This window comes from Perognathus longimembris, chromosome 1 (assembly GCF_023159225.1).
Source record: "Perognathus longimembris pacificus isolate PPM17 chromosome 1, ASM2315922v1, whole genome shotgun sequence".
Classification (NCBI taxonomy): Eukaryota; Metazoa; Chordata; class Mammalia; order Rodentia; family Heteromyidae; genus Perognathus; species Perognathus longimembris.
In genome coordinates this window covers 11,082,683-11,109,930 of record NC_063161.1, presented here as the reverse complement: position 1 = coordinate 11,109,930, position 27,248 = coordinate 11,082,683, and the positions used below count along the sequence as shown (strand labels likewise).

General features: G+C 44.2%; 1 protein-coding gene across 2 annotated transcripts; it reads right to left on the bottom strand.

Annotated features, from left to right (window-relative positions):
* Nucleotides 1-598: 598 nt before the first annotated feature.
* Nucleotides 599-26,105, bottom strand: Prdm4 (PR/SET domain 4). 2 transcript variants are annotated; one of them, XM_048356454.1, is made up of 11 exons: nt 25,953-26,105; nt 21,894-22,027; nt 19,961-20,146; nt 17,213-18,007; nt 13,152-13,301; nt 9,091-9,209; nt 7,020-7,105; nt 5,591-5,718; nt 4,070-4,384; nt 2,192-2,360; nt 599-1,169 (listed from the first exon to the last, which is right to left on the bottom strand). In XM_048356454.1, the coding sequence occupies exons 1-11, from the start codon at nt 25,961-25,963 to the stop codon at nt 860-862; spliced, it is 2,403 nt and encodes an 800-aa protein (XP_048212411.1). In that variant the 5' UTR covers nt 25,964-26,105; the 3' UTR covers nt 599-859. The 2 variants fall into 2 exon arrangements, with proteins under 2 accessions (XP_048212411.1, XP_048212401.1); XM_048356444.1 differs by lacking the exon at nt 25,953-26,105 and having other exon boundaries at nt 21,894-22,091.
* Nucleotides 26,106-27,248: the final 1,143 nt, after the last annotated feature.

Here is a 27,248-nt window from a genome sequence, read left to right as displayed (position 1 = left end):
TCCCAGTGCCCCAGGAGTCATCTGCTTCTCTCAGTTGGCAACATTCGATGTTGTCTTCCTGCTTCTCAGGGAGGCAAGCAAATATATCAACTGCTCCCTTCCTTCCCTTCCCCGGGCTGAGGTACTATGGTCAGGTGAGTCCAAGTGCCACCAGGAGACAGTTGAGGCCCTCTGAATGGCTCGAGGCTCAGCGGGTGACACAGCTGAACCTACAAAGGGCGCCACGCAGCATTAACAGGCGGCGACTCTGGCTTCCATCAAAGCTAACTCCCTGCACGCGAGCCAGGCCCTCCCTCTGCCCTCCATCTCTGCTCTTCAGCTGACAGCTCCTCTTCTACCTGCCTTCTAGGAACCTGCTCAACATTCGGGAAGCAAGATGTAACTTCCAAACGGGCCAGGAGGGGCTAGAGCAGGGGCTGCTTTCAACCTGTGACTACAGTTCATGCTGCACAGTTTCACTCCTGCTTTAGCTAAACTGTGCCAGGTGTCAAGTTCAGATCTGCACAAACGACCACCAGCAACAGGACAGGAACTGAACTGCGAGTGTCACCCTGTCACAGGGCAATGTGAGAATCTGAAATAAGCCAGACTTTCTGAATTCAGCAGAAGGCTACACTGAGGCATAAATCCATTTCCAAAATTCAGTGAAGAACAGCTGGCTCTCCCCCGCCCGCCCGTCACTTTGCAGATGTTTGCACTGGACGCCGCCCCTCCTAAGTGCTTTATCCGTTCCCAGTCTGGTTCTCACTGTTGGCTGGAAGGAAATCAGAAACCATGTGGGATAAAAACCGCTGTAGTGGGTAACTGCCTAATGTGTCGTTCCCTTTTGTGTTTCGGCCCAAAGCAACTGTGTCCTCTCTCATTTATGTGCAGCGAGAGATTCTTCTGTGGAGTATAAAGCACTGCTAATCCTACAGTCTTCCGACCCCACCGAGTCTGCAAGATCCTCCTCCTCAGAGTCCTCCTCCTCCTCCTCCTGCGCCGAGGAGCTGGAGGCGGGCCCTTTGCACGTCTTCAGGTGGCGGGTAAGATGGTACTTGGTTAGATAAGCCTTTGTACATTTTTCACAAACGTAATCTCGCTTTCCTTCGTGAGAATTGAGGTGTTTCTTTAAGTGATTTGTTCTCAAGAACAGCTTATCACACTTGGGACACTTGATCTGGCGTTCTCTAGGAGAAACACAAGAAAAACACTTGGTTAGAGATTGCAAATGGCAGCAGAGGCACACACTCGCTCTCCACAACCTGGCCTAAGTTAGAGACCGCCACCCTGTGGGAAGGTTTCTAAAGTAGATGTACACTATATGGAAGTCATAGGACACAAGCAGTTTCAATAGCAAATGCTTCCCATGTTTAGAAGTCTGTGCAGATGGGACCACTCAATAGATCTATTTCTTCACAAATATGAAGCTTTTCCTGTCCTTCAAACTACTCAGGAGTCTGGCTGTCCCCCAGATCGGCTTAGATACCCCTCTTCTATAATAAATGGTTACCTAGCCATTTTTCTTCCATCTCTGAATCCCTCTCAGCCAGCACAATGCCAGACATCAGGAGGTTAAAATTTTAAATATGTCAAATTAAAAAGACAAACAACGCTGGGTGCTAGTGGCTCAGACGTGTAATCCTAGCTACTCAGGGAAGAGACTAAGATCTGAGGATCATAGTTCAAAAGCCAGCCTGGGCAGGAAAGTTCATGAGACATTCATCTTTTTTTTTTTTTTTTTTATTAATTGGACATAAATTTTTTTACAAGGTGTTGTGCAAAGAGGGTGCAGTTACATAGTAGGGCAGTGTGTACATTTCTTATAATATCTTACAACCTGTTTTTCTATCCCTTGTCTAGGTCAGGTTGACATATATGCAATATACAATGTATCAAGAACATATACAGTATTCACAGACTTGGCATGAGACACTCATCTTTAATAAATCAGAGAAAAGGCCAGAACTGTGGCCCAAAGAGCAGAAAGCTCAGGGCCAGTGCCCAAGTCCTGAGTTCAAGCCCCAGTAGCAGCATCCCCCCACCAAAAGGACAAAAATACAGAAAGCATATGTGCAAAGCAAGCACAGGAAATAGACAAGGGGAATCCTCCTCTGCTTGGCTGTACACAGGAGGGCATGCACCCTGTACCACAGGCAGGAGACTCAGAGGCCAGGCCATGCACACATGGCTCACAGCAAGGGCCACCTACTGTGTGTGGATGAGCACGTGCTGCCTGAGGTCCTGCCTCCGCATGAACAGCTTGTCACAGTAGTCACACTTGAGGTTCTTCTCCCCTGTGTGGATGACCATGTGCGACTCCAGATGTGCCTTCTGAGTGAAAGACTTGTCACACAAACTGCACCTGTAGTTCTTCTGGCCTGCAAATTACCAAATTATCACTGGGAGTAAAACCACTGCTGGTGTGCTGAAGAGAAGCGGACCTGTGCGTGGGTGTGCAGCCGCGCAGGGGGAAAGCAGGACCGATGGGTGCCCGGATCCCAACAGCAGCGTGGAGCCATAGAACTCATTCTGCTGTCAAAGGGAAGTGATCCGGACCTCTAGTGGGATGTCTTATCTAAATATGTGCATGGATTTCTGTGCATGCACACACATTTTATACTTGACATATATAAAATTTTAGAAAAACCATAACTGCCAGGGTTCCACCTAACACAAAGGAACTCTATACACATTATATATGATAAGCTATGCATTCTATACTTTTCCTCTTTCCTTTAAACATGTAATCTCATAAACCTGAGATGAGGTCCCAAGAATACACAAGACCTCCTCTAAGTCAGAAGTTAGTAAAGCTAGTGCTTTACCACTTTGAGGCACTTTTTTCCTACAGGCTAGAGGGGCAGAAAAGGTAGCTGGGCATTGATGGCTCACACCTGTAATCCTAGTTACTCAGGAGGCTGAGATCTGAGGATCACAGTTTGAAGCTAGCCTGAGCAGGAAAGGCTATGAGACTCTTATCTCCAAATAAACAACCAAAAAGCCAGAAGCAGAGCTATGCCTCTAAGCATCAAAGCTCAGTGACAGTACCCAGGCCCTAACGTCAAACCCCAGGACACACACACACCCCTCTACTATACCTACTCAGTCCTAATACAAGCCAAGGAAGGGGCCAGTTTACATGGAGTTTAGAAAATGGTAGTCCAAAAATCAAACAAGGCAGTGTTTGCTGAGCAATGTTCAAAGGAAAACTCGCTGGCTGAGCTTGAGTGAGTAGCTCAGAATACTTCTGTGGAATTCCCTTTACATTCCAACTCACAGACCAACTTTATCATTCTGAATTACACTTTCCCAGTTACCTCCAAACTATGATGGGGACACCAGGAAGGAGAGCCCTCTAATAATGGCCTAGCACCTCCTAGACGCCTCAGCTCAGTTATTGGGTGGCAAACCTTGGTGGGTAGATGAGACAACCACCGACAGCCTTCTGGGTTCTTTCTGACATACAAATTCTGCAAAGCCGGGTAAAAAAAGACAAACAACTACAAAAGCAGTACTTGCAAAACTGTTTGGTATAAGTGAACTGAACACCTCGGGGGGGGGGGGGGAGGGAAAGGGGGAGGAGGGAGAGGGGTATGAGGGACAAGGTAACAAACAGTACAAGAAATGTATCCAATGCCTAACGTATGAAACTGTAACCTCTGGGCTGGGGATATGGCCTAGTGGCAAGAGTGCCTGCCTCATATACATGAGGCCCTGGGTTCGATTCCCCAGCACCACATATACAGAAAATGGCCAGAAGTGGCGCTGTGGCTCAAGTAGCAGAGTGCTAGCCTTGAGCAAAAAGAAGCCAGGGACAGTGCTCAGGCCCTGAGTCCAAGCCCCAGAACTGGCAAAAAAACAAAACAAAACAAACAAAAAAAAACTGTAACCTCTCTGTACATCAGTTTGATAATAAAAATTTTTTTTAAAATTCTGCAAGGCCTTTAGGAGTGCCATTTTTCTTTTTCTAGTATTAGGATTACTGTTAAGTAGTTGTATAAAGGAGTTGTCATTCAACAAATAGGAGTGCCATTTCTGACTGTTGCCAATCTTGTGCTCTGGTGGTCAATGTGCGCATGTGGCTTACCTGTATGTATCTTGAGGTGGGTCCGCAGGTTGCTGGGGTCACTGAAGGCCTTGCTACAGAAATCGCACTTGTGGGGCTTCATTCCCATGTGGCCCATGATGTGCACGTGGAGCTTGGAAGGAGAGATAAAAGCCTGAGGGCACATGGAACACTTCCACTTCCGTTCTTTGCTGTGGCCCGGCCCGTGGCTGTTGCTGTGGCCCTGGCCAGGGAGATGATTGTGGATGTGGCTAGTCAGGTGCGCTTTGAACTCTGAATAGGAATTGCACTCCTTGCCACAGTTACAGAGGTGCACATCAGGGTGTTCAGGAACACCTTGAAAAAAAAACAACCTGATATTGAAATTTCAAAACTGTTCCTTCCTCAGCACTGGTACTGGAGACACAACTCAGCATCCCGCACTCGGCTAGATAGGTATGCTATCACTTGAGCCATGCCTCCGGTTCCTTTCTTATGTTACTTTTGGGGCGGGGTCTTGCTTTTTGCTCAGGCCAGCTTGGGCTGCTCTTCAGCATGTCACTGGGGCGGTAGGTGTGTGGCACTGTGCCCAGCTTGGGCACAGCTTCTTGGTAGCTGGGACAAGAGGTAATCCATCACAATACCTAACCATTGGTTGAGATGAAGTCCTGGGAACTCTTATGAACAGGCTGGCCTTGAACTACAATCCCCAGATCTGTGCCTCCCTAGAATGTGGAAATGCAAGCTTAAGCCATCATGCCTGGCTTCAAAACATGTTTTTAGCATTAACAACTGCTGCTTGTAATTCTTCCTTCTATGAAAATGTCCAACCTGCCCATTATCTGTAAAATTAAAATGTCTGTTCAAAGCTCTGTTCTCAGCATCCAAAAGAGTGTACTAGCACACAGAAAGCACTGGTGAATGCTGGATTATCAGTCCTTTCTCTGGGAAAGTATTTACATCGTGAAGTGCAAACTCACTGTTATGTAGCACTTGTCAATGACTGTGGAAAGAGAAAGCTAAGGCATATTAAATAAATCAAGAGTATTTGCTGACTTCACGAACTTATATCTCAACATTACAGGCTTAAAATGTAGCCTTAGAAGCTTAAAAGCCCCAAATCAAAGTCCTTAAAAAAACAAACACTTCTTTCACATGAATATACTAAGTTACCATTACATTCATCTTGGGAAGAGACTTTAGCCCTTCCCCCAATACAGTTAATAACTCGCTTTTATATACATGTAAGTTTGTGTTTTATTTCAACTTCCTTGTACATCATTACCAAAATCTTTTCCGTGTGTGCATGTGTGTGTTTGCCAATCCTGGGGCTTGGGTCTCAGGGCCTGAGCACTGTCCCTGGCTTCTTTTTGCTCAAGGCTAGCACTCTACCACTTGAGCCACAGCCCCACTTCTGGCTTTTTCTGTTTATGTGGTGCTGAGGAATCGAACCCAAGGCTTCATGCATGCTAGGCAAGCACTCTACTGCTAAGCCACACTCCCGGTCCCTGGTCCTTGTTTTTACCATGTTAGATTCATGACAAGTAAGTCTTACAAACTCACCCATCTGCTGAGCATAATCCCGACTATAATAGAAGAGCAGTTCGTTTTCAGGTGGGATGTCTTGTGAGGTGCAGAAATAAATTTTTCCATCATGGGGATAAGCAACCAAATTCTGTTCTTCACGGTTCCTAAGTTGTCAGATATAACAGACCAAGCATGTTAATTCTGTTTAATAGACAGAATCTTACTATGTTGCCAAGACTGGCCTCAAACTCCTGGGCTCAAGCTTTCCTCCTCCATAGCTTCCCAAGCACCTAGACTACAGCTGTGCACCACATAGGCCCAAGCATGATTTCCCTTCTTTTTGTTAGCAGTGTTGGTGCCCAAAACCTCCTTGCATGTGCTAGGCAAGCTTTTACCACGACTACACTAAGCTGTGCCTTGGCCACATCATATTTTGGAAGATATTCTAAGCATGTCACACACCCTGTAGTGAAATCATGTATGAATGCTTAGACAGAACTGTTTCTTCCAAACCATTTCTGGAATCCCTATGCTCCTGCTGGGAGGGACTTGCAGAGAAACAGAAACCTTACTACAGTACAATAGCTGGCTGCTCTTTGTACTGAAAACCCAAGTAAAACGTGGAAATAAAACAAAACCTTAGGGCTGGGGATATAGCCTAGTGGCAAGAGTGCCTGCCTCGGATACACGAGGCCCTAGGTTCGATTCCCCAGCACCACATATACAGAAAACGGCCAGAAGCGGCGCTGTGGCTCAAGTGGCGGAGTGCTAGCCTTGAGGGGGAAGAAGCCAGGGACAGTGCTCAGGCCCTGAGTCCAAGGCCCAGGACTGGCCAAAAAAAAAAAAAAAAAAATTAAAAAAAAAACAACCTTAAAAACATTATGACACAGAGATACTGAACTAACAAGAATCAACTCCAGCAACAGCAGGAAGAGCCAATAGCCAATACAAAGAGAAGGCACTCGCTTGCAAATGCAATGGGCACTAGTTTCTTTACTGTGCTGACAAGATAAATTAAAAAAAATTAATATAAAGGATAGTTTAACATGTTCTGAATTACAATCACCATTAGCCAAACACTAGAATGATGTTAAAAAAAGCATTTGGCGCCTTGTGCCGGTGGCTCACACTTGTAATCCTAGCTACTCAGGAGGCTGAGATCTAAGTTCAAAGCCAGCCTGGGCAGGAAAGTCTGTGAGACTCTCATCTCCAATTAATCACAGAAAAAGCTGGAAGTGGTGCTGTGACTCAAGTGGTAGAGTGCTAGCCTTGAGCAAAAGAGCTCAGGGAAAGTGCCCAGGCCCAGAGTTCAAGCCCCACAACGCGGGGGGGGGGGGGGGGGGGATCATCAGGCGTTTAAGTACGTCCAAGTAGTGGTGGCAATGTGGGTTCTTCAGCTCTTTCAGATTTTATGTAAAACTTCCTAACTAAAAAACATCTGATGGTCCCATTTGTTTACTCTTACCTGGCTTTGCGCACAAACATCATCCAATTACATTCATTCTCATCAGTTGTAATGATGCAGAACTCTAGGACACCACTGTGGTATATCTGCCAACAGAAAGCAAGGGCGCACCCTCAAGTGAACTGATAGTGCTACAGGACCACATTATTGCTTGGCCAGCAACCCTCTGACTGACTCACTGGCAGCTGTTACCAGCTTTCCTAGTCCCTGTGAAATAGACCAACGGCTGTGCTCTCCATGTGCTTACCGCTTCTTCAATCCTATTTCCAGCAATAGGGTAAAGGTAGTGCTCAGTGTACAGAATGATCGCTACCAAGCTAAACAGCTAGAAAAGACACCCCAAAAAACAAGGTCCTTGTCTTCTTCACCACCATGATGTCAGCACAGAATGACTGCTGCCCATTAAGGGCAGAGGCCTACCCTTCTTATTCTTTTTTGTTAAAAAAAAAAACTAGAGAACTGTAGCTTCCAATTCTAGAATTGTGGTTCAAGGTAAATATTTGAGAAACACTTAGGTAATTTAAAAACTATGACTTTATCATGTAAACATAAACATCTATAGCTTCAGCTAGCTACCATTAAAATGTGTAAAAATGATTATTGGACTGTCTCACAAAGTTGAGACTAAATCAGCTTTTTGGGGGTTTGGGGGAGGTAGCTGGGGGGGGGGGAGTTAGTATCTTTTTTTTTTTTTTTTTTGCCAGTCCTGGGGCTTGAACTCAGGGCTTGCGCACTGTCCCTGGCTTCTATTTGCTCAAGGCTAGCACTCTACTTGAGCCACAGTGCAACTTCTTGCTTTTTCTATATATGTGGTGCTAAGGAATTGAACCCAGGGCTTCATGTATATGAGGCAAGCACTCTACCACTAGGCTATATTCCCAGCCCCTCTCTTTTTATTCTTTTGGCACTTTCTTCCATGTATGTTTCAATTTCAAATATGGATAGTAGTATGAACATGGTATTTCCCTACTATAACTCTTGAGTACTCATTCCCTTATTTGATATTCCAGTCTCATAAGAAGACTCTACTGCAGAAATCATCTGAAGACAGTCTTGCTTTCTAGTGATAGACTCCAACCAGCCTTGAACTTCTCCAGAACTCTATACGCTGGATTAAATACTAAACCAAGAGGACTTTTCTCAAGTGAGATTTCAGACAACCTATATTGACATGTATTTTTCCTAAAAAATTATGTTTTCTCTCCAAAGAAATCACTGCCAAAGGGAAATGGAATGCTCAGGAGAACATCAGCCTTGTGTGTCTTGTGCATGGGGATGACAAGCCAGCTCTGGTCAGGATGGCAGGTTTTGTGTGTTTGCGGGGGAGGGGGGGGGGTCCAAAGTAATTGCCCAGTTAACTAGGATTTCCCATTTCTAACCTATCTCCTCATGGAGGTCCTGGAGGGCAGCCATGCCATGCGGATTCACATGTTCACCAATGAAAACCTGGAAGTCACTGCAATTAGCATTAGCAAAGATGTGCTTCATTTTCTCTGCAGCCGTGCTAAGTTTTTATTGTCTCTGTTCTTTAAGTTTGCTTTTGAGTGATTTTATGTCATCTCTGATGTACTTCCTATAGGCTTCTTTGTGAAGCTGGTTTCCTATAAATACTGGCTTGTGGTAATGTCCACTCCATACCAGCAATTACTGTGCTTTCGTCACCTCACCCTCAGGCCTTCCATCACAGAGCAAGTCATCATTGTTACCCTCTATCTCCAGGTACAGCTTCTCCAAGATCGCCTAGATCTGGTGAGCAGCAAACAGCTTACAATGGCTGATGAGTTCCTAGTAAATGATCGTGGTGAAGGCTGGAGACAAGGGCAGCACTAGCTTAGCAGGAGCCCAGACCTCAGAGGGTGGTGTGCAGCCTGAGGGACACTCAGAGGAGGGAAGAATCAGCGGAAAAGCCTAAATCACTTTATTCCCTATTTGTCCAATAGCTACTGCTTTGCTTTATATTTTGGTTACCAAAAATAACTGACAGGTGGATGCACTGTTCAGTCAGTCCAGAATAATTCTAATTTTGTATCCGTTGTAAAACTACCATTTCACAAAAGTTCTCGATACTTACCTTCCAGATATGGTTAACCGCCTTGTCTGTCCACTCTGCGACTTCCATAGAGTGACTTTGCTGACCAATTAGAGGCCCAAAGCAAGTCCGCACAGGAATGGTTTCTGCCGTCCAAACACCTGTCAGTGGACAGACAGCTACACAATCAGTGACTTAAGCAACTAATAGGATTCCAAGACTGGTACTCAACATCTTGCAAAGAATCTCATTTCCAGTGAACCCAAGAACTACTGGTATGTCAGTACTGGTAGGAAAATGCTAAGACAATGGTGCTAGCATGTAAATGTGCACAATGTAATAAGCACATTAAATGGGCTCAAACACAGTATCAGAAGTTCCAAAACCCAGTTTTATTATACAAAAGAAATCTGGCAATGTCTGTCCTAAGAAGTTATTTTGGAGTTAATACACAAAAAACAGAAAACACTATTATATTACAAAAATATAACATAGTTACTACAAAATGAACTTGGAAAATATTTTGTGCTCTATACTATCTAAGCTATTTAGCACTTTAAAAACCCATGCCCTCTATCCAAAGGAATGTAAGTCAATATATACAAGAGATACCTGTATGCCTGTGGTTTCAGCCACATTTTTCATAGTAGACAAACTATGTAATCTACCTAGGTACCCATGGACCAATGAATGGATTAAGAAAATCATGGTATACACAGTAAGCCTACCTTAGTACCAATTTTATTACTTGTGGTTTTCAAGTACAGTCAGAAAAAGGAATAAAAAAAAAAAAAAAAAAGCAAAAATGGCTAGGCACTGGTAACCTGTAATCCTAGCTATTCAGGAGGCTGAGATCTGAGGGTCAAGGTTTAAAGTTAATTTACAAACTGTTGGGGACAGCTGTGCCTTTAAGAGGCCACAGCTGGCTTTAGCCCGTCCCCTCTTCTTCCGCCTTTAACAGGAAGAGGAGCCCCCGCCCCTGGAGGGCGAACACCTGTGTGCCATCATGGCGGGGACTTCTACAGAGACCCAGCTCTTGGGGGACTGTAGTCCCCTGCCCATAGAGGAAGTTCGTGACATCACCGTGACGGACATGGTCTTTAGCCTATGACTGGCCCTTTGGCCAGTCCCCCTCCTTTCCCGCCATTATCGCTATATAAATCCCCTCCCAATTAAATCCTGTGAGACCCGTTCAACCATCAGGCTGTCTCCCCGGAATTTTCTTCCTGCATCTGACACGTGAGGGGGCTGGCGGGGAAGGGGATTTCGGCATTTCTCCTCAACTCAGCAAAGTCCACAAAGATACGCCTTACTCCTTCTGCCAGTGGGAGGGGTGGGGCTGAGTGTCTTTCATAGTTTGGGTTAAGGCATTTCCCCCAGGAGATAGGGGAAAAGGGGGTCCAGAGACCCCCCACAACAAACTTTTGAACTATGTTTCTTCTGTGCCATACAAGTACCATTGGAAATTTTTCCATGTTTCAACACAAAAAATTGCATTTCAAGCAGTGTGTTGTTAAGGCAAGTCAAATCTTCAAAAACCCAGGCCAGGATTCTTTCCTCTACTCAAATATTTCCAAAAAATTTTTAAAAAAGGAGGTCTCTCCTCCCATGCTCATGGGTAGGCAGAATCAATATAGTGAAAATGGCCATATTGCCCAAATTGTTATACAAATTCAATGCAATACCTATCAAAATCCCAGCCACATTCTTCACTGAACTAGAGAAAACAATCCATAAATTCATATGGAACAGCAAAAAACCTAGAATAGCCAAAGCAAATCTAGGCAAAAAAAGCAGTGCAGGAGGTATCACAATACCAGACTTCAAGCTCTACTACAAGGCCATCATAACAAAAACAGCATGGTATTGGTATAAAAACAGACCGGAAGACCAATGGATTAGAATTGAAGACCCAGAAATAAAACCGCACTCTTACAGTCAGCTGATACTCGACAAAGGAGCTAAAGACATACAATGAATAAACATAGCCTCTTCAACTACTGGTGCTGGGAGAACTGGGCAGCCATATGCAGAAAACTCAAAGTAGACCCAAGCCTATCACCATGCACCAAGATCAACTCAAAATGGATCAAGGACCTTAATATCAGACCTGAATCCTTGAAACTACTGAAGGACAGAGTAGGAAAGACACTAGAACTTATAGGCACAGGAAGGAACTTCCTGAATAGAGTCCCAGGGGCACAACAAATAGGGGAAAGACTCGACAAATGGGACTACTACAAATGAAAAAGTTTCTGCACAGCTAAGGTCATAGCCACCAAAATAGAAAGACAGCCAACGATATGGGAAAGGATATTTACCAGCACAGCAACAGACAAAGGCCTGATATCGGTCATCTACAGAGAACTCAAAACATTAAGCCCCTCCAAGCCCAATAAACCTATTAGGAAATGGGCAAAGGAGCTAAAGAGAGACTTCACAAGAGAAGATAGAAAAATGGCAAAGAAACACATGAGGAAATGCTCAACATCCCTGGTAGTAAAGGAAATGCAAATAAAAACAACCCTGAAATACCACCTCACCCGAGTTAGAATGGCCTATACTCAGGCAACAACAAATGCTGGAGGGGGTGCAGGGAAAGAGGAACCCTTCTCCATTGTTGGTGGGAGTGCAAATTAATACAACCACTTTGGAGAACAGTATGGAAGTTTCTCAAAAAGCTCAATATAGACCTACCCTATGACCCAGCCATACCACTCCTAGGCATCTATCCTAAACAGCAAACCCCAAGATATCAAAAAGACATTTGTACTTCTATGTTTATTGCTGCACAATTCACAATAGCCAAAATATGGAAAAAACCCAGATGCCCCTCCACAGACAAATGGACCCAAAAAATATGGTACTTATACACAATGGAATACTACATAGCGATTAGGAATGGTGAAATATTGTTATTCGCAGGGAAATGGTCAGAACTCGAACAAATAATGTTGAGTGAGACAAGCCTAGAACACAGAAAACAGAGGGGCATGATCTCCCTGATATATGACTGTTAACAAAGGGAGACGTCTGGAGAGACAGTAGAGACCAAGTCTGTGAAACCAAAAACTGCTTATCAAATAGTATTTCCCACAGGATTGGGGCAGCGACCCAACAGTATGTAACTAAAACCAAACAATTACTCAACATATAAAGGTCAAAAACTGACCTCTCAGGGGAATACAATAGCTCAAAAGCTAGGTATGTACGTTCATATAAGACTACCGTCGACATATGGTCTAATATCGACATTACATTTAAAGCCCTAGGCGAACTTTCTTGGGCGTGGCCACCTGGCTACTGTATATGTTCTTGATACATTGTATATTGTATATATGTCTACCTGACCTAGAGAAGAGATAGAAAAACAGGACATAAAATATCACAAGAAATGTACACACTGCCCTACTATGTAACTGTACCCTTTTTGCACAACACCTTGTCAAAAAATTTGTGTTCAATTAATAAACAAATAAATTTTAAAAAAGAATGAAAAAAAAGGAGGTCTCTGAAAAAAAGTTTTCAACTTGATATATTGTTATCACCACCCAACAAGACAAATGTTCCCTTAAGACATACATCTTTTTTTTTTTTTCTAAAATGCAAAAGCAAGGCTTTATTTATGCAAGCTGCAGGCCGGACCTCGTCCTACACACTGACGCAGCGGAGGTTAGGAGGAAGGCCATGAGCAGGGTTTCACATGGGTTTTTATAGGAAAAATTACCAAGTTACATAAACTAGAAGTGCAAGCAGGGTTGGGGTGCGAGGACAAATCTCATTGGCTCGGGGCTAGGGTACTTCTAATAATTGATCAAAGGACATTCCAGATTTCTAAAATTGGTCTGAGGACATTCCAGGGTGGTCAAGGCGACCGGAATGTTCCCAAACCGGTAGGGCCATCTGGGAAATGGGCTTTATGGCCAGTTGGTTTCGGCATAAACATCCGCACAAACAACTTTGTTCCTGGAATCTGTACAATAAGACATACATCTTAAGATATAACTAACCTTTAAATTAAGTCCTAAGTTACATACATCGACATTTACAGCTCTACAAGGTGGTGAAGACTTGGTAAAATTACATGGTTCCAAAATGCTTACCAACTTCTGCTCCCACAATCGACTGGCGTAGAACCAGCTGCTTTGGGAGTGAAAGTCGTGCCCTGCTCTCTATTGGCGTGTCAGGAACAAAAGTCACTGGTCCGTGTTCGGGGCAGTCTGAGGGGTAGGCTCGGTCACAGAGAGTACACCCTGTAGACAGCAAGTTTGAGAGACACACATGGGTGGAGTTCACACAGGCTAAATTACTACCGGGATTTTTTTTTTTTAATGTAAGTGCCAATTATAAAAATGTAACCAGTAAGAAAGCTGCAACAGAAATGTTCTGATCAAAGAACCATCTTTTTATACTAAAATGTATGTCTGTTCTCATGTCTCTTCAGATTTCATTATGATTTGATTTTCTTTTAGTTCAACAGGAAAAGGTTCTCATTCAGGGCATAAAAGAGTAATAAAAAAATAGATAAAACAAAAAAGAACCGGAGATTTTTTTTTTTGACCAGTCCTGGAGCTTGGACTCGGGGCCTGAGCACTGTCCCTGGCTTCTTTTTGCTCAAGGCTAGCATAGCACTCTGCCACTTGAGCCATAGCGCCACTTCTGGCCATTTTCTATATATGAGGTACTGGTACTGGGGAATCGAACCCAGGGCTTCATGTATACAAGGCAAGCACTCTACCACTAGGCCATATTCCCAGCCTGGACTGGAGATTTTTTTATTCCTATATATCCAAGAGAACTGAAAACATGTCCATACAAAAACTTCTACATGAATGCTCAGTAGGCACTCACAGTAGCCAAAAAGTAGAACCAATAACTAGATAAACAAAATATGTATTCATTTATGGAGTATTATTCAGCTCTGAAAAAAAAAAAACAAAGTACTGAGATATGCTACACTGATGGACTATTACAATATTATGCCAAGGAGAAATAGGCAGATAGTCTTTAACTGCCACTTTCTGCAAAGGGAGGAGAAAACGTCTCTCCTGTCTACTTCTCCCTACTTCAACTTGGTTAAACTAGAGTAAATTCTTATTTAAACCCATACTGTGAGACTCTTTTTTTGATGGGGGAGGGCTTGACCTCAGAGCCTAGTCACTGTCCCTGAGCTTCTGTGCACAGGCTAATGCTCTACCACTTGAATCATAGATCCACTTTCAGCTTTTTAGTGGATAATTTGAGCTGGCTTTGAACTGTGTCGTCCTCAGACCTGACTCCTGAGTAACTAGGATTACAAGCATGAGCCACTGGTGTCTGGCTTTTTGTGAGTCACTCTGATATGATTCTCATGGGTGGATCTCATGGACCTGTGTGATTTTACATAGAAGCTGAGGGAACCCTTCATTCATTCTCCAGTGACAGAACTGGATGGCCTGAGCTACAAGTTGAATCCCACAGGTATGGCAAATGTTTAGCTTTGGTACTTTTCTGTCTAAATCTATTAGCCATAGAGAATGAGAGCTTTCTGTCTCTTCTCCCAGACTGGCCATCGGAGGGAGGAAAACAGAGGCAGAGTGGACAATGATAAAGGGATAGAACAGTTGTTCTCCAACTAGTCCTATAGGCACCAGGTGGGTTGTTTTGTTTTTTTTTTTTTTTCCGGCCTTTCCAGTAACTCAGATATGGTCCTAAGACTGAAAAGTCAATTAGTTCTTTAAATGGCATGTGGCTAAGTACTAAACTACTTGTGTCTCAATCCCTCTGAACCTGTTCCCTCTTAAGGTTAACTTATTAAGATCTCTTTACTAACAATTCTCCTTGCTTTGGAAATGGGTTATTTTTCCCATCACGGATATGTCAGACCCAGGGAAAGAAACACACATGTCTAGGTGGCTATAGGCACCAGCCTAAACCAATCTGCTCCCTCTCAACAATCAAGGCACTGAGGCAGGTTACTCTGTGATCAGTCTGTGGTTAAAACTTCTAGGGCAAAAAGAAAATCTTCTAGGGCAAAGTATGGCGCTGGTGGCTGAGATCCGTACTCCTAGTTACTGAGGAGGCTGAAATCTGAGGATCCTGGTTCATAGCTAGCGGGCAAGAAAGTCCATGAGATTCTTAGTGCCAATAAACTACCAAAAGCCAAACGTGGAGGAGTGGCTCAAGTAGTAGAGCAAAAGCAGCTCAGGGACAGAGCAAAAGAAACCTAGGCTCTGAGTCCAAGCCCCAGGACCAGCACACACACCCACACACCCACACACACCACCACCACCACCACCCTACACAACTTCTAGTGGTTAGTTCTAACCAAATGGAGGCACATGTGCACTGGAAACTTTCCTATACTGAGAGTGGCATGATGATGCTAGTAGCTGAGGTATCAACCGAAGGAGACCACTTTGGTGAGAGACATAGCCTCTGAAAGATGAAGGAGACCTCAGATCCAGGTTAGTACTAGGAAGATCCCACCCCTGACATTTCTTGGATCTGGTCCTCCTCCAGAGACATAATAGGAGTATGATGTCCCTGGTCACCTTCCCTTAGATAATGTGGGAGGGAGCTTGGGAAGGAGTGCTAAGCTAAGCTGAATCTTCAGGTACCATCTTCTCAATGTACTTCTCTAACCACAGAACTTCATCCCAACCTTAATTTTTTTTTTTTTTTTTTTTTTTTTTTTGCCAGTCCTGGCCTGACCACTGTCCCTGGTTTCTTTTTGCTGAAGGCTAACACTCAACCACTTGAACCATAGCACCCCTTCTGGCTTTTTCTATATATATGTGGTGCTAAGGAATTGAACCCAGGGGTTCATGTATAGGAGGCAAGCACTCTACCACTAGGCCATATTCCCAGACCCCAACCTTATTCCTTAAAACCTTTGTTTGGTCTTAGAAGACCATGTCCTGGGCTCCTACTTCTGTAATCAGGTGACCCCTCTCTCCTCATCCCCATTTTTCACTTCAACAAATCTGAACCATTCTTGATTCTTTTAGTCCTAAGCACCTATAGGTGCAAACTCCTGGCTTCCTGTTAACTGTTTACTTTTTTTGTCCTTAAGGTCTGTGCTAACATGTATGTTACCACCCAACTTTCCACACCCTCGTTTCCCTCAGGCTATTTTAGCAACATGAGCTTAACTCCATCTTCACACTGACCGTTCTGTGGCGCAATAGTGTTTGCCCATGCCTTGTATCACAGTACAGTTTTCCTTCAAGGTGTATACTGCTCTATCCCCTGACCACAAAAAAAGCATGCAGATAAGTACAGAGTTTATGCATGAATGAGACACAAAGAAATGCAAAAAAAAAAAAAAACAAACACCTACCATGTTGATGTGGCTTTGCATTACTGCCCAATAAAAATAAATTTTACATGTCAAACTACAACAATTGCCAGGAGCTGGTGGCTCATGCCTGTAATCATTGCTACTCAGGAGGCTGAAATCCAAGGATCACAGTTTAAAGCTATTCCACACAAGAAAGACTGTGAGACTCTTATCTCCAATTAACTACCAGAAAACCTGAAGTAGAGCTGTGGCTCAAAGTGGTAGAGGGCTAGCCTTGAGGAAAAGAGCTCAGCAGCTCCCATGCCCTGAAGTTCAAGCCCCACAATCAAGGGGGAAAAAAAACAAACAACAACAACAAAAAAAACACCCTACAATAATTTATATGTATTCTGAACAAAAAAAGTATTGCATTTATGTCTATATTTCTCTAGTTATAAAAGTGATTGTTTTTTGGTCTTATGTTTAAATAATACAGTGAATGTCATATAGATTAATTCTATAAAGTTCCATTCTAGAATCCTTATTTGTAAAGCCTTAGAAAATACCTTAAGCATTATCAGTCAAATGTATCTGTAAATACAGAAGTGACTACTTTAAAGTTCGCGCCCCCCGAAGGATACTGTAAAAAAAAAAAAAAATGAAGAGCCAATGAAATATTTGGCTTTATATTATACTACAATATTTAATAGCATAATATTTGGCATATTTCTTGGCTTACTTGAGGTAAAGGCACCACTTTAATAAAAGGATCGTACAGAGGCAAAAACAACCTCCAAAGACTAATTACGTTCTGTATATTCTTATATCAATGCTGAACACTGACTAGGGATGATGGTCTTTTTAAACCAATATTTCTAAAAGAGAAAGGCTAAGCACACTCACAAATTGTAAACAAGGTTGCCATGTTTTCCTTGTTTGAATTGGAGTCTTCCATTTGCAGTGAAGATGGTACAAAAGAAAGACTGTCTGAAGATACATCTACATGACCTGTTCCCATAGCAACCTCCTGGGTGATGGAGGAGACAGCCACAGGTTCTAGGCTGAGGCCAACTTCATGAAGGGAAACAGATTCTAGGGAGGCAAGGTTGTGTGAGGTAGAGAGTGCCACGCTTACAGAGTTGGTGCTCATAGCCACGGTGTGGATGGAGTCACTGAGGGCACTGTCCGATATCCCGCTGACCCGACTTGCAATGTGGTCTGTCTCCATGACCACAGGGAGCTCCAGGCCATTCCCATGAATAGGTAGCACACCGCCATGTCCTACAGGGTCTGCTGTCAGGTTGTTGCTCACAGAATCCACAGAGAGAGGTTCATGACTTCTGGAGCCATTTGGAATTTGAGAATGCTCGCCTGCAACACCATCCATTGTTAGCTCCTCTGCCATTCCATCAGTAGAGATTGGGCTGGTAACCCTGGAAACATTCTCCATAGTGATTGTTGTGTCCAACGCCACCTCATGGCCATCATTAGGATGAAGACTTTGGGCACCATGTGTGTTCACAGAACGAGAGTCTATTGAAACAATGCCTGGTTCTAATCCAACATTTCCATTGGATTGATAGGGATCTAGTGCTGAAGGGTTATTGGCAATCGATAGTGCTGTATTACCATCCACATTTATAGAGTTGGGGTGGATGTACTGAGGAGGTGGCCTGTCAGCTAAATAAGACAGAATACCTGAGAACAAAAAAGGAAAAAAAAAATCAGAAATTTCTTACAACATTGTTAAATACAAAAAATTTCAATTGCTAGAAACTATTTTCCTCAAATACAACCAAGTTGAAATAATCTACTTCTTTAACCTATGTATAACCTAATATAAAACAAAATCTAATATATTTTTATTTATTTTTGTCAGTTGTGGGGCTTGAACTCAGGGCATGGGCACTGTCCCTGAGCTTCTTTGTGCTCAAGGCTAGAGCTCTATCAATTGAGCCACAGCTCCACTTCCACGTTTTTTGAGGAGTTAATTGGAGATAAGAGTCTCATGGGGACTTTTCTGCCTGGGCCAGCTTTGAACTGCGATCCTCAGCTCTCAGTCTCCTGAGTAGCTTTGAACTGCGATCCTCAGCTCTCAGTCTCCTGAGTAGCTAAGGCAGATACCTGGCTTATAGGTATACTTTTAAAAGTGACATGATTATACCAAAATTTTTCCTGTGACACTCAAATCCCAATAATTTGAGGCTGGCTTTTTTTGAAGCAAACTATAAATAATTTAAGTGCTACCTTTAGTATTTACATGGTTGTAGTCTCTGAATCCTAACACACAAACATTTGCTGTACAGAAATAAATAGGCAGTGATGGCTCAAATCTGTAATTCTAGCTTCTTGGGAGACTGAGATAGGAAGGATCTCAGCTCAAGGCCAGGCTGAGAAGAAAAGCTCAGGAGTCTCATAAACTCTCCACCTCAATTCACAGCTGGGCACAATGGCACATATCTGCCATCCAAGCTACACAGGAGAGAGACTAGAAGGCCAGGTCAGCTGGAACAGAAATCTACAAGACTCCATCTCCACAAAGGGAGTCCACAACTGCACACAGGGGCCCACACCTGTGACTCGGTAATGGCAGGAAGCCTAAAATAGGCAGATGGTGGCTCAGGTACACACTCAGGTATATAGAGACCCAATCTTTATAATCACCAGCAAAAAACAACACTGGAGATGTGGCTTAAGCAGCAAAGCACCATCCTTACAAGTGTGAAGCCCTAAAATCAAACCAGGTACCACCCAAAAAAAACAAAACAACAATGAAATGACTTAAAAGCACATCTTCTGTCAGATCTCCTGATTATATTAAAGTTAAACAAACGTATCAAATGCTAAAACAAATCACAAATGTTGAAACAAAACAAATACATAAGCTGAAAACCAGTGGCTCCAGCCTATAATCCTAGCTACTCAGGAGGCTGAGATCTGAAGATGAAGGTTTGAAGCCAGCCCAGGCAGAAAGTCCAAGAGATTTTTCTTATCTCTAATTAACCACAAAAAAAAAAAAAAAAACGAAGTGAGGCTGTTGCTCAGGAAGTAGATTACTAGTTTGGGGTGGGAAAAAAAAGCTCAAGGACAGCACCCAGGCCCTGAGTTCAAGCTCCAAGACCAGCACAAAACAAACAAATATAACTTATATACATACATACAGATAGGGGTTTTTTTCTCCTCTTTTGCAGTGCTAGGGCCATGACCTTTGGCATGTAGCTAAGTGCTCCATTACTGAGCTTTACCTTGAGAACCCCCCACTCCCCAATTTAAACTTACACATGAAAAGATATGGAGAAATGGTACTGGCTGTACTGTTGAAGTGAATTACTAAAATGGCCTTGGAAAGTATACCTATTAAGAACTTCAAAAGTGTCCACACTCTCTTATACTAGAGAATCAATTTACAGTAATCTCTCTGTAATTATTATATACAAAAACATTCCTAAGAACTAAGTTAAACTGGCAGGGAAACCTAGAAAAACCAAACTGTCCAGCAATAAAGACTGATATAGTAAGTCATCAGGCAAGCCAGACTTTTCTACCTGGAGATAACTATATAGTGACAAAGACAAAAAAGAATGACTCAAATCCCTAAGAACTGAGATTAAAAGATGGCTCCATCCTCGTTCCTAACAAGATAAAACTTACCAGGTAGAATGGTTCTGAAGTAACTGCTCTCCAGGTGAGGGTACGGTGGTGGAGGTAGGGTATAGTTTCTTTCAGGTAACCCACACATCACCCCTCGATCCCCAATACCCATTGGGAGCATCAGAGACAAAGCAGAAGGCAGAGAGCTCAAGGAGGGACCTAGGTTTGGAATTGCCACAGGAAGGCCTACAAAATAAAAAATTACTCACCTTAGTAGTCATAAGATATTATTATGCAAATATCTACAAACAGGACAAAACAGTCTAGTTTCAAAACTAGTTCTCTAATCTTAATGTGCCAAATGAATCCTCCCATTGTCTGTATTGCCCCCTATGTCATTCACAATTAAAATCCTAATTTATATAGGACAAACTAGGGGTTGGTGCAGTGGCACCTAATTCTAGGTATCCAGGAGGCAGAGGTTAGAAGAATCATAGTTTGAGGCCACCTTGTGAGAGAAGTTGGCCAGATTCCATCTCAACAAGCACAATGATGTAGTGAAGCTCAGCTGTAATTCCCGCTACACAGAAAGCATAGGTAAGAGAATTGCCGTGTGAGGCTCTATCTGAAAAATAACCGAAGTACAAATGGACTGGAGCACGACTCAGTGTTGAAGTGACTTTGTGCCTACATATCATAATGAATACTCACAAGCTTGGGCAGTGCTGACTTGCACGTTTCTGCAAGGAACAGTATTTTTAGTAGGCTTTCCTCCTTAACAAGAGTGTCTACTAAAAGGAATGCCTAAGAGGAACTTAGGCAATCAGACAGGTTAACAATTAACTTAAAATTTCTTTTAAGTCTGGGCGCTGGTGGCTATAATCCTAGATACTCAGGAGGCTGAGATCTGAGGATCGAGGTTCAAAGCTAACGCCAACAGGAAAGTCTGTGAGATCTTATTTCCAATTAATCACTAAAAAACTGGAAATGGAGTTGTGGCTCCAGCTAGCTGTGAGCAAAAAAATCTCAGGGACAATATACAGGCCCTGAGTTCAAGCCCAAAGACTGGCACAAAAAGAAAAAAGAAAAAAAAAAACTCTTTTGTGGAAACTTGAAAATAAAGAGATTTTAGAGGCTGGGAATATGGCCTAGTAGCAAGAGCGCTTGCCTCGCATACGTGAAGCCTAGGGTTTGATTCCTCAGCACCACATATATAGAAAAGGCCAGAAGCGGCACTGTGGCGCAAGTGGCAAAGTGCTAGCCTTGAGCTAAAAGAAGCCAGGGACAGTGCTCAGGCCCTGAGTTCAAGCCCCAGGACTGGCGGAAAAAAAAAAAAGAGATTTTAGTTTCAATAAATCTTATCAGTTGCTGCTCTGCACTTTACTAATACGTAATTCTCTATAGAGCACTATTCAAATATCTTACAGATACATTCAAAGTAACTTTAAACATTAACTACTAGTAGTCTAATATATTATAATGCAATACACCCTTCAGAATCAATTGCTTACTCATATCTTTTACATTTCAATAGAAAAAAAATAAAACTAGACAGAGGTTTATAAAGCCCAATCAATCTTTCTCTGGGTGATAAAGCTACCATGCTTCTACCATTTCACGCCTGGCAAAACTGTAGTTGCTCAGTTTCAAACTGAGTAGAAAATGAGGCCCAATTCCCCATGCTTTGGGAACTAATGAGTAAATTTAACTGGTTGTCTTGTATTAACACCCAGGGACATGCACCAAGGTGTAAACCAGATGAGTAGTTTATTCCAGATAAAATGCAAAGTAAAAATCAAAACAAACAAAAAACCCTCAGAAAATTAAATAAAAATAACCCTGCTACTCCTATCTATTAGAACTCTGGAAGGCTACAAAACTTTTCTTCCATGCAACCAATGTGGCACTGCCTTAAGGCCTGCCTATGTTTCTTCCACCATTAAAAGCGCACAGAAGTGATGAGAAAATGCAGCGACTCTGCCTCCCCACCTACCTGGGGTAGGGATGGCACTGTGAGTGGGGGAGGCAGCCAAGCCCAGGTGGCTTCCCGAGACAGGCAAAGCATTGCTCACAGAGGATGAAGTCAGCTGCTCCATCCCCACTGGGCTCAGGTTCATTTCATTCATCCTAGGAAAGAGCATACACAGCCAGTTACACAAAAATTACCTCAGTGATGCCATTCAGTTATCCAAGAGTCTGAATTTTTTTTTTTTTTTGGCCAGTCCTGGGCCTTGGACTCAGGGCCTGGGCACTGTCCCTGGCTTCTTTGTGCTCAAGGCTAGCACTATGCCAACTTGAGCCATCGCACCACTTCTGGCCGTTTTCTATATATGTGGTGCTAGGGAATCGAACCTAGGGCTTCATGTACATGAGGCAAGCACTCTTGCCACTAGACCATATTCCCAGCTCCAGCTACTCCTTTTCCTCTCAAAGTTATTGTCTCTAACAGCTTATGACTTCATATTGGCAGTTTTTTAGGCAATTTATTTAAAACTATGCAAAAAAACTAATTCATCTCTTATAAGCATTTAAGGTGAAACTGGGTCTTTATTTTTGCTCAAGGCAAAAAAAAATTTCTGAAAAATAACATGTAAAAATGGACTGGAGCACGACTCAGTGTTGAAGTGACTGTTACACATTAAGATTAGAGAAGTCATTTTGAAGATTATTATTTTTTATTTATTTATTTTTTTTGCCAGTCCTGGGCCTTGGACTCAGGGCCTGAGCACTGTCCCTGGCTTCTTCCCGCTCAAGGCTAGCACTATGCCAACTTAAGCCATCGCGCCACTTCTGGCCGTTTTTTATTTAAGTGGTGCTGGGAAATCGAACCCAAGGCTTCATGTATACAAGGCAAGCACTCTTTGCCACTAGGCCATATTCCCAGCCCCAGAGAAGTAGTTTTGAAACTACTGTTTTGTCCTGTTTGTGTACCACTTGAGCCACAGCGCCACTTGTGGCTTTTTTCTGTTTATGTGGTGCTGAGGACTCGAACCCAGGGCTTCAGGCATGCTAAGCAAGCACTCTACCAGTAAGCCACACTCCCAGCCTGATACTGGGTCTCATCAATATTATGAAGCACCATATTTCTCCTAAGATTTAGTACTTTAATATAATCTGTATCATTATCTTATTAATCAATATCAAGGCTCATTATGTAAGTTTTGCTGTAACTTTATTAAAATGTCCTTCAAGTCATCACACAACTTCTGCAAAATAAGAGAGATAAGGAAACTAAAGCTCATGAGGCTGGGCACATGTGCTGATGCAGAGCAATTCTGTGACAGCCCATAAAGCATTGCCAAAATGGTTCTAATGCACGGAAATTTTAAGATACACAGTCCATGAGGACTGAAGAATTAATTACCTTCCCCATGCAATCTATCTAAAAGTGCCACTAAAAACATCTTCTGCATAAAAGTAATACTGACCTGAGCAAGCCATTATTGGAGGCTATTATCAGAAAGTACTGGACTATGGTCAGAGCTTACACTGTCATCACAGTCATCATTTAAAGAGGCTGGCCAGCAAGGGAGGTCTCTAATGACCTCCAATGCTTACACTGTCATCACAGTAACACACCTCTGTGTGCTAGGGTACACAGAGCAACTGGATTAAGGTGGTATAGGAAGTACACTGGCCAGGTACAGGGGGTGGGTTGGGGTGGGCGGGGGTGGGCAAGGGAGACAAACCAAATGGAGCTACACAATGGAAGCATACTTAAAAGGGTTTTTAATTATGAAAAACAGCAATGACACCAGTCAACATGAAACTAGTAATAGCTACACATATTGCACCTCACCATATATAAGGCATTATATTACATGATTTGTATCTCTCTCCTAATCCTACTATTAGATAGACATTCTTAATCCTAAGGAAACGTAGATGGGCTAAGAAAGTAAATTCACCATCTCATAACTAGTGAGAAGCAAAGTTAAGATTTTGACTCAAATCTAATTTAAGAAAATACTACTTCTTAATTTTAGTAAGAAAATTACAATCTAAGATCTACTTTGGGACTGGGATATAGATCAGTGACAAAGCGCTTGTCTAGTAAGTGCAAAATTCTGGGTTCAATTCCCCATACCAAAAAAGAAAAAATGAAAAAGGCAAAAAAGAAAAGACAAAAGAAAATCATTTAGAAAAGGAATCTACTTGGCCTTTTATACAACTTCTCATTACAGTTTAATAGATTTAGAATTTGTCTATATTCTGAGGTACATTTAAAATTCCACAAGGATTTGTTTCTTGAATTATTCTACATTCATAGGTCCTTATCCCTGGTCAAGTATCTCATAAAACTAAGCTCCTAGACATCAACGAACGATATGGAGCTCTGTATAGAGTAGGTGTTCTAGCAGATTTTTTTAATTGGATGAAGCAATACAAAATTCATTATCCTTTCCAGAAAAGACAGCTAAAGACACATAGCAAATGAGGTACACCATACATACACCAAGAGGATTTTTATTATTCTACAAAAGAATGCAAAACTCCTGTAGCCCAAAGAAGCCATAAGCTAGTTTCTGGGCATCAGTTGGTTTAGGAGACTTTTATAACTTTTTATAGAGGCAATCATATCTAAAAAAAAAAAAAACTATCACTGGAACCAATGGCCTACAAGAAATTGGTTAAAACAACTTTTTTAACGTGAAAGTTTATAACTTCAATTTCCATTCTGAACCTTCCTGAATATTCATCTATGTACTGAATCTCAAAATAAAAAAAAAATCAAAATGGTGTTTGTTTGAACCAGTCCAAACCAGAGCTTAATGCCAGCAGCTCAGCAGATTTCTGCTTTGCTGTGAGTCACTAAAATGTGATGAACTCAGCAGTCAGAAACCAAAGGTAACTAGCATCCCACAGGCAGAGAAAGGAAATGTACACTTGGCTCCTCTTGAGACTTCCCATCCCAAAGTACAATTCCCAACTCCTTCCTCACAAGGGAGTCTCCGAGCCAGCTTAAGTCCTCTCCTTTTACTCATCTCTGACACAATCCCTTCCTCTATTTTTCTATGGTTTATAGTTTCTAGCAGACCTGTGGAACCAGTTTATCTCACATCTCTTCCTTGGGATAACAGAGGCTAACTGAAATGCACCCACTTTGAAAAATCCAAGTTTCAATCATTTCAACCAATTTGTGTCTTATCCTCCTAATTCTAAACACACAGCTTTTGGAAAGGATTCTGCAGTTAACAGCCATTATTACATGCAGGATTCTGTACTGTACCCGCATGGTACCTTAGAGTACTTTAACTAATGGAAGCTTGGGGGAAGCTAGTGTGGCAGCGCACCCCTGTACTCCCAGGATTTGGGAGGCTGAGAGAAGGGGATAGTGAATTTGAGGGCAATCTGGGCTACAGAGTAAAAACTCCGTCTCAAAAAGAAAAGTAAGTCCTGCACAAGTGGCTCCCACTTGTAGTCCTGGCTACTCGGGAGACTGACTGAGATCATGGTTTGAAGGCAACCCAGGAAGAAAAAAAGTCCGTGTAACTCTAATCTCTTACTAACCACCTAATAGCTACAAGGGAGGATGTGACTCGAGTGGTAGGATGAAAGCTTTGAGGGAAAAAGCTAAGGGAGAGGGACCTGGCCCCGAATTCAAGCCCCCAGTAGTGGCACACGCACATGCAATTTTTTTCAAAGTTTAAATACTTGACTAGTATGAAAGCTTGCAGAATTAACAACTCTCGATCTAATCGTTCGGGTCTACCATTCCGGCCCTTTCGGCGGCCTGCCAAACTCCAGGTGAAGCACAATGATGACGTAAAATCACTCTCCCGATTCGGGGAATAAACGATCACGTAACACAGCGACGACAAGGGAAAAGGCTGTCGGTCCCCCCCACCCACCCACACCCCCACCACTGACCCTAGGGCGGTCAATTGGGGTGCATGAAGTTTCCGCACGTTCTCGTCGTAGCCTTGGGGACCCCACGCCTATCTGCAAATCACACCTGTAGCCTTCTCCCCGGGCTCGCCCAACAAAAGCGGCCCGGAGGCCCCGGCCAGGCGCGTCGGCCACAGGTCGTCCAGCGCCGCCCCTCACGCACCTGTGATGCATCTGCTCGCGGCCTGGCGTCGGAGAAAGCGGGGCTCGGGCGGCGGGGCCGCGGCATCAGGCGGCGCGTCCGGCGTCACGAGCGGCCGCCTCGGGCTCACAACCGCCGCCCGGCCGCAGCCTCGGGTTGCCGGGTCCGCCGGGGGCCGCCCCGTTCTTCCCGAGGGCCGGCGGCCGCGCACCCCGCCGCGGGACGAGGCATGCCGGGGGACAACCGAGGCCTTTCCTTCGAGAAGCGCCGGGATGGGGGCTGCCCGAGCTGCCGGGGGGGGGCGGGGAAGAGGAGGACGAGAGCGGTCACTGTCACGGCGAGGCCGCCGCCCGCCCGCCCGTCCCGTCCCGCTAGCGTCCCCTCGCCACCCGGGCGCGGCAACGACGGCGCCTTCCGAGGGCCCAGCAGGCCGCCCTCGGGCCGCGCCCGTCCCGGCCCGCGCGTAGCCCACCTGCCGTCCGCGCGGAGGACGCGCGCCCGCCCGGTCGCTTTGTTCTTCATCCGGCCAGACCTCGCCCCAGGTGCCCACGACCCCGCATCCCCGGAGGGTTGGGGGGGGGGCCGCTCCCCTAACGTTTCCCGCGCCGCCCCGCCCCGTCCCACCGCGGCCCGCCCCGTCCGACCTCCTCCTCAGGACCGCGCCCTCCGCGTGCGTTTCCGGCTCCTCAGCCACTCGGGGCGCTCGAGCCCCGCCCACGTCGATCTGCGCGTGCGCATTGCCAGAAAAAATCCGCCCCTCCCTCCCCTAGCCGGAGGGGCTGGGCCGCGCGAGAACGACTCCCTTCAAGCCGGCCCCGTCGAATCGAGTACCGAGCACTCGATCCACGGTTGCTAAGCGACCGGTGCTGCTGGCGTCTCACGCTGGGCGTAGTGAGTCCGGTAGACTCCGCCCCCCAATGGGAGAGCCACGTGGTCCGCAATACTAGACGTTAAGATTTGGCGTGGGGAATTGGCGGTGTCGCCAACGGGGGAAGGAATGGGGGAATTGTATCATGACTTCTGGGTTTTCTCTTTTGGGGGGAGAGGGGAGGAGTTGGGCGGTGGTGATGGTGTGATGTCTCACGGTCCTGGGGCTTGAAGTAGTGGCCTGAGTGCCGACCCGGAAGGTTTTCCTCTCCAGGCTGGCGCTCTGCCGCTCGGGCCGCACTTCCACTTCCGGCTTTTCGCTGGTTCGGTGGAGCTGAAAGACTTTGAGCGACTCTCCTGCTCCAGTGGGCTTCGAACTACCACCATCCTCAGGTCTCAGGTTCCGGAGTATCTAAAATGACACAGGCTTGGGCCACCAGCTCCCGGCCT